The 7,243-nt window shown below is 43.8% G+C and overlaps 2 protein-coding genes across 2 annotated transcripts in view; one reads left to right on the forward strand and one right to left on the reverse strand.

The window, feature by feature from the left end:
• The window catches only part of LOC109480681, a 4,458-nt gene extending 355 nt beyond the window's left edge, over nucleotides 1–4,103 (forward strand). Inside the window, exons 2-7 of the mRNA XM_019782911.1 lie at nucleotides 197–381; nucleotides 584–784; nucleotides 975–1,173; nucleotides 1,482–1,643; nucleotides 1,886–1,979; nucleotides 2,223–4,103. Coding sequence (XP_019638470.1) covers nucleotides 197–381; nucleotides 584–784; nucleotides 975–1,173; nucleotides 1,482–1,643; nucleotides 1,886–1,979; nucleotides 2,223–3,624 — 2,243 coding nt within the window. The 3' untranslated portion in view covers nucleotides 3,625–4,103. The remainder of the gene's footprint in view (nucleotides 1–196; nucleotides 382–583; nucleotides 785–974; nucleotides 1,174–1,481; nucleotides 1,644–1,885; nucleotides 1,980–2,222) is intronic.
• A 718-nt stretch (nucleotides 4,104–4,821) lies between these two features.
• Nucleotides 4,822–7,200, reverse strand: LOC109480742. The gene is made up of 4 exons (XM_019783020.1): nucleotides 6,846–7,200; nucleotides 6,304–6,370; nucleotides 6,025–6,198; nucleotides 4,822–5,810 (listed from the first exon to the last, which is right to left on the reverse strand). Exons 1-4 carry the CDS (start codon nucleotides 6,902–6,904, stop codon nucleotides 4,875–4,877), a joined length of 1,236 nt encoding a protein of 411 aa, XP_019638579.1. The 5' UTR covers nucleotides 6,905–7,200; the 3' UTR covers nucleotides 4,822–4,874.
• Nucleotides 7,201–7,243: the final 43 nt, after the last annotated feature.

Raw genomic sequence — 7,243 nt, forward strand, 5'->3', positions numbered from 1 at the left:
TTTTGTGTCAGGAGGAAATGACAACTTTTTTTGTTTGTTTACAACTTATGATAGCTTTGGTTTATCTACTAGTATTCTGTGTTTTGACAGCAGAAAATGTGATCACAAAGTTGGTGGAAGGCTTTGAAAATACATGTAGTGGTACAAACATGCCCTGGCTGTATCTCATAGTGATCGTCCATATACAGTTTGTAAGATGTTTTTTATCCATCTTCCCAGTATTTGCTGAAGCCTGCATCTCCATCCTATGCCTGTCCTGTACGCAAGAAGAACATCAGGCGACGTAGATGCAACAAGTGTAAGGGTTGCTTGATGGAGGACTGTGGCAGGTGCTACGACTGTCAGAGAAAACGTATCTGCAAGAAGAAAAAATGTTTGGATGTAAGTTTGGAACCATTCCGAAAAAGCAATGTACTGGTCAAACAGTTTTTGCAATTCTTTTTTACAGAAATATATAGCTATATATCGTTCCAGTTGAGATGTAATGTTATCCAACTTGCTATTTATGTCACCACCTGCCGTAAGATACAATTGGCACACTTATCTTTCAAGTTCCATAAACATGTTTGGTTCTGTTTTGCAGCCACTTCTGCCCCCTGCTACCCGCTGTCTGATCTGCACCCAGACTGGCACGGTGTCTGCCCTGAGTGAGTGCAGCACGTGTGGGGAGATCCTCCACCCACGTTGCGTGGCTGTGTTAGGGGAGAGGGGTTCCAAGGACGGCAGGACCTCACAGACATGGGAGTGCCCCAAATGTTGTCAGGGCAAAATTGCACACACAGGGGTAAGGACCATGGCTGATTATGTGACTTCTGAGTTCAAATATTCCAGTTTCAAGTACGTAGACAATAATGTGATATCCAGCAAAATCAAGTCAAAAGATGTGTTGAAAACTGCCAAAACTATATCTACTGAATTATGAGCTGTAAAAATCTGCTTGTTGTATAATTTCTGAAACCCTTCTATCCCCACAGGGTAGGACGTACTCAGGCCCCCTGCCCACCCTGCTAGAGAACAGTCTCCTGCTAGCAGGCTTCACTGACTACCTGGCCCGCAACTGCTGGGCCCTGGGGCTGTGTGACACAGACTCCCTGGGGTGGGGCGGTGACCCAGGGGAGATCCTCAGGCAGCTGGCTGGGATATGGGTGGAACATCTCCCCATTGCCAAGAAGGGTCAGTGTGCTTTTTTGTGCAACTGCTAATAGAAACTTAATATTCTGCAACATTGAAAGAAGAGAAGAGCAGCTTACTGTGATGTTCATTGTGCGTGAAAACCAAGCTCACAATTCCAGAGATTGGCCATAGTTGTCCTATGTGGAGCTTTTGCTTGTTTTACACAATGTTGATTCCTGACGCATGTTGAAGTGGCACCAGTACACATGTACTACATATTGTGTTTCAGTGCAATGAATGAATGTCCACTACATGGATATTTCTTATGATGCTAATCTGACTTTTTTAACTGTTTGAATCAATTGCAGGCCTGTCAGGGGAGGACTTTGAAGGCCTGGTGGTGAGTCTAGAGGACAGTGTGGCAGTGCTGGAGTGGTACGGACAGAACCATGGGATGTTTGACGGTCTGGTCCCGCTGGCCAGGAGGATGGTCGGGGTCGTGGAGGAGGTCAAGTCTGGGTACTGGGAAGGTGGGAGTGATAATATATCATGTTCAAGTGCTGTAGTTTCAACAAGTCATATTTAGCCACAAAGACACTCTATTTGTTTTCTTTCCGCAACAACATTCCACCTGTCAAGCTGATAAATTCTTTGGCAAAACAAAGGTGAATGAAATTTGTTGTGTTCTAAGATCTATCTTGATTAAGTGGTCACAAACTTGGCTGCTTTTCAACAAAATGGTCTGTTCTAACTGTAACAATTGTTCTTGTAGAGGAAGACCCGTACCTCGTGGAGAAGACGGAGCTGCCAAAGAGGAAGCGGTCCAGCAGGAAGAGTCAGGCCACTACAAGCAAAAAGAGCCCAAGGTACGGTGACACAGTGTTGCTGATCTTGACAACTTTGTGATTTAGATTGAAAAAGATTGTTTAGAAAATTTTGCTTCTCATGCCATCATGCCTATGGTGGTAAAGTTGCAGAGCTGCACACCATCCAGCATTCCTCCTGTACCTGTACTGTTGTAATAGAAGGAAGGAGATAAACCAAGTTCACAGTATGTAAGACTTTGATTAGGAGTAAAAACTCATCTTGCTATTGATTCTGTGTTACAGGTCTGCTTCAGATAGCAGTCCTTTGGAGAAGAAGAGCTCGCTGTTCAGGTTTCTGACCTCAGGCCACAGTTCTGCCGACAGTAGCCCTGTAGTCCCGGCATCTGACGTCTGCTCACCAGAGTCCTGCACTGACACTGCAACGGAGAACAGTCTGGCTTACATCCAACCAGCAGACAAAACAACCAGCCTTCCAACACCCCAAGTTGAGGACAAGCAGGTTGTCGGAGTAGGAGAAGGCCCAAACAAGGAGCCTGACAGTGGAACACCTAGTGACCTCAGCAACACCCCCGACAGTGACCCCTTCCCACAGTTCAGCAGGAAGTCTGACAGTGCCTTCCCCTCTAGCTGGTACGTTGAGGACAGTGACAGCGAGGACTACCTCCCTACACCTCCTAGATGCCCGTCACCTCAGCCAGCCAACCAGACAGACAGGAACCTGCCAGTGTCCCCACAGCCCTCTCCAAAGAGGCTCAGAGAAGACAGTTCTGACTACATGAATGATGCGCTGGATGTGATGTTTGAGCATGCTCATCCCAGTCTCTCCAGTACATCAGGGTCCATCAAGATGTCAGCCAACAGCGCAACTGCAGATGACTTTGTCAACGATGTAAGAAAGAAGCTACAAGACTTTTTCTCAGCAACTGAAGCCAGAGAAGCCAGATATGAAGAGTCTACTTCATTCTCTAACTCCACTGGTTCCCTGGCCCCGTCTGGGCATACATACCGAAGACAGGCAACGGTACGTGAAAGTCCCCACGCAGGGCTTGAAATCAGGCAAAATGTTGCCACCACCCAATCTCTTCCGACAGGGTACCCTCAGGCTGCTTTCCCACAGCAAATGCAGCCAGGTCACTGGGACCCAACAATCAACAGGCCACCACCAGCAGCAGGTCAGAGCGCTACAGGGTACAACTCCATCTGCCACTGTGCAGCATGCTGTAGGCCACAGACCTACATGCAGCAGCCACACCAGAGCAGAGCTTCAAAGAAGACCCAGCGCACAGCCCCACCTGTGAGCCACACACCGGCAGGAAGGAGCAGGCATGCCACTGTAGCGAACATCCCTCCAGTCAGGTCTTACTCCCCCTCCTGGCACGCCACCAACCCACAGTTGCAGGCAGCGACCAACGGGAGTGGTATGTCGTCCTATCACCAAGGAAGTTGTGGGAACGATGGGTTGTGGTTTGATGTGAACACGACGCAGCCGATGCCGACAGCTTACCGTGCCACAGTACAGATGAGCCTGGCCCCACAGGAAACAAGGAAGGTGCAAGGTCATCCAGCACAGCCACGGGCACCACTTGGTGACAGTAACAGATACATTCCACCTGCTAGATATGGAGGAATGAGGAGCAAAGGAACGAAGGATGCTCAACATCACAGTTACTGGCCTGTGGAGTAGTCTGGAGCATTTTCTGTGGGTGGGATGGTTTGTAAGGTCCTCAGGAAAACAGGTTATCTGTACAATGCCTGTCTTGTTAATGTTGGCATTTCTGTTTCAAAAATTGCATGCTTTTATAGATTTTAGAGTAGATTTATGCGGTAGCTTTGTTGTTAGTTGTTGTTGTTCGGTCATACTTCTGTCCTGAACAATGCAACAATAGTTGTAGGTGTCCTTTATACTACAACTTCATTGTTATTAGTACAAATGTAGTATTTTAACCTTCTTTTACTGTTGATACTTTGTTCCTTGACTAACTTTACTAATTTGTGTTGGGAGAACATCAACACTTCTGGAGATATCTATTGCATTGATCTTACAATATCATAGGATCAGACAGAGCCTAAACAAAAAGTGTCCTGCTAATATTTTGTTCCAAAGTTCATTGACTTTGTTGAAGAGTTGTTTTAGACAATCAAGTTTTATTAAACACAAAAAAGGTCTATGACTTAGATTTTATCAAAGTATTTGTACCAAAGTAGGCTACAGAAATTAAAGCTGATCATGACCATCATTTTTGTCCTCCCATCATTCCACTGTGCCTACATGAAATAAATTTATTTTTTTCGTATATTGAACACTTGGATAGTCTACTGTTGTAACTAACAGTTTATGGATATTCTTACCAATTTTTAAATGGTTCCACAAATGGAAGCTGCCTAAAGATACCCTTTCCTTTACGTGACTTATTGAAATACTAGAAAAACTCTACTATATTACACGACACTGATGGATTTATGTACATCTAATAGTATATAAGTCTACCTTTTCAAAATGCCTAAAAAGTGGAACCTCAATAGAGTAAGTTCTTTAGGTGACTTGTTGAAATACTAGAAAAACTACTACATTACATGACACTGATGGCTTTATGTATATGTACATCTAATATATGTTTTATAAAAGTCTACCTTTTCAAAATGACTAAAGTGGAACCTCAATAATATGGCACTTATATCTAATCTGTAGTAACAAAATAAAATTCTGCTTGTAGAAAATCAATAATGATCAATGTATTAATCTACATTATGATAAATGAAAGCCTCATTTAAGGCTACTTTCTAGATTTTCAATTTCGTTCTTGTAAAAATTTGCACAAAACAAGCTAAAAGATCAAGTCTACATGGCTGTAACTACTGTGAGATACATGTATACAGCATAGTTTGGCACATCAGACATCTGCATTTATAACTACTTTCCACAAGAAGAATGGTCTAGCCATCACTGAGTTCATCAGCAGGCTCTGGAGACAAGGAGGCAAAGAACAGAGCTCTCCTAGCTGCATTTTTGAAGTAGCCAGTAGGTAGGTTGTTTGCTGAGCCTGATAGTCCACTACCCCTCACACTTGTGTTATCCACTGATAACTTTGATGCAGGAGAGCTGCTGGTGGGTCTTTCATTCCCACTGTCCCTGTCTGCAGACAGGCGACTGCCTGCTTCTCTTCCCAGCTGTGTTGATGGTTGTATGCTGACATGTTTCCTGCCATCGTCCTGACCTTCAGGTCTGTATTGGTCTTGGTCTGGAGACCACTCTGGTAAATTGGAAGGTTTGGTTCCCAGCACAGACTTCTTTTCTCTCCTTAGGGCAAGTTTAGACAAGCTCTTCAGGGTTTCATTCCACATGGAGTCAGTGACGTCACTTTTCCCTATGTCATCACCTGAGGCTGAACTTGTGACCTCACTGAGATCTTTGTCCTCTGACTCTTTATCTGACTCTTCTACACCAGGTACCTTTGGAGTGTCTGCAACTTTGTGTACTGCTGATTTTTGTTTTGGCACAGTTACAGTATTGAAGGTGGATTTCTTTGGAACATTGCTGTCTGTTTTGGGGACTTGTCCTGTTTGTTGTTTTGTGTTTGTTCTGATAGCCCCTGGTTCTGGACTTTTCCCCTCTACTACCTCTTCAGGTTTGGGCCTGGGACTTTTAAGCCTCTTGTACTCATTATAGGAGACATTCATCTGCCTGGCTAACTCCATCTCCTTTTTCTTCACAGCTGTGTCCAGTTCCTCCAGCTGTTGCTTGTGCCTGTCAAACATGTCCTCCAGTTTCCTCCTGTGCTCCTGAGCCTCCTTCCTTTTCAGGTGGACCCGCTCCCATCTCTCCCGCTCCCTACGGGCCTCCGCCTCCTTCTCTTCTCTCCACTTCTTTTGCTGTAAAGGACACAACATATTGTATGTTCAACTTTGGGTCATTAAAATGACGAGAGTACGATTGTACTGTACAAGCACTTGAAGGAAAATTAATGAATTTCCAATCTGAGTGAAATTAAGGTGTTGGAAGGACTAAGTGTAATCTTGGATAAAGACAGCTACACATACATCTTGTTTGTCCAAAATTGTGATTTCTAAACATGACAGAAGTCACCTGAAAATGCATGTCCCCTATCCTCTTAAGTTGGGACAGATAGTTCCTGAGAGACTCATGTCCATGTCCTCTGGTTACAGCCTGGACCTCCAGGAAGCATGGCAAACCAAATTTTCTCTCCACTGTCTCCATTGCAATATAGATCCTGTCTGCAGAGGACTTCTCCATCCAAACCTACAAAGAGGAATTATGAAAGCTTTGCCATAACAGCAGAAAAGTAGAAATATGAACATCATGTAGGGCATGTTTCTACTCTACCTATTGAACACAAGTTTGTACCTTTGGATCCATCTCTCCTTCACAAATCTTGTTGACAAGTCTGCAGAGCAAACTCCCATCCTGGAAGCTGAGGAACACAAGAGATGTTAGCATTCTACAGTCTGTGGGATGTCTAAAGAGTTGATGTTAGTCACATACATTGAATTACACTTTTCTGTCAATGCATGTACTTGTTGAAAAGTAGCATTTAGTCAGGAAATGAAACAGCAGTAATGTCAACAATCCTGTGCAACATGTACTATTAGTACTATGAAAATTTTGACTGGAGATCTATGCCTACAGCTACTGCAAAAAGGCTAAGGCACAAGGAAATCTGTCACAGACTAAATTTCAAGATGATAAGCTCAGTGATGTTTAAAATTAAATCCCAGGTATCAAGTTTATGTTAGGAGAGTAATTGTACTATAATTCTGTTGAAATCAGTGGGTGAATCCGCATATAAGGACTGACGGTGCATATTATATAGACATGAAGAGTGTTAGTGATTCTGATGCACTACAAAGTGAGTATAGAATATGCATCCAGGAAAGGTGAACACTTACACAGAATAATCCACCACCATATGTCCCAACATGCACTTCACCCATGCAAATATGGCCATGTCTTCTTGTTCCCAGGTCACCAGGGGAGCCTGGGTGTGTCCCCTGCTATCTATCCCATCATGCCTTGTACCAGGGTGATAAGGTTTGTATCTAGAAGTTAATGGAACTGCACGGACAGCGTATTTCCCAACACCTTGTGTGAGAAGTAATGTGGAAACGGTGTTAGTATCTGGTAAAATTAACTGTAGTGGTGCTCGAACAATTTCTTACTCTAGTAAGTACATATACATTGCCTTGACAAAAAATTTGTTGATACCAAATATGCTGGTTTTCAATGTGCATTATTCCTAGGGATAATATACACTATGTCTTGTTCGTCCGTCCTTCTCGGCGATGAC

The sequence above is a fragment of the Branchiostoma belcheri genome, unplaced genomic scaffold, assembly GCF_001625305.1.
Source record: "Branchiostoma belcheri isolate BF01 breed outbred unplaced genomic scaffold, Haploidv18h27 scaffold52, whole genome shotgun sequence".
Classification (NCBI taxonomy): Eukaryota; Metazoa; Chordata; class Leptocardii; order Amphioxiformes; family Branchiostomatidae; genus Branchiostoma; species Branchiostoma belcheri.

What these genes read in the sequence shown, in the direction of transcription:
- LOC109480742 (XM_019783020.1), bottom strand. Translation starts at nt 6,904, where the DNA reads ATGGCCATATTTGCATGGGTGAAGTGCATGTTGGGACATATGGTGGTG. An exon ending in ATGGTGGTGGATTATTCTGT is followed by an intron (nt 6,371 to 6,845) that starts GTAAGTGTTCAC and finishes TGTGTTCCTCAG; the next exon opens with CTTCCAGGATGGGAGTTTGC. An exon ending in TAGGGGACATGCATTTTCAG is followed by an intron (nt 5,811 to 6,024) that starts GTGACTTCTGTC and finishes TGTCCTTTACAG; the next exon opens with CAAAAGAAGTGGAGAGAAGA.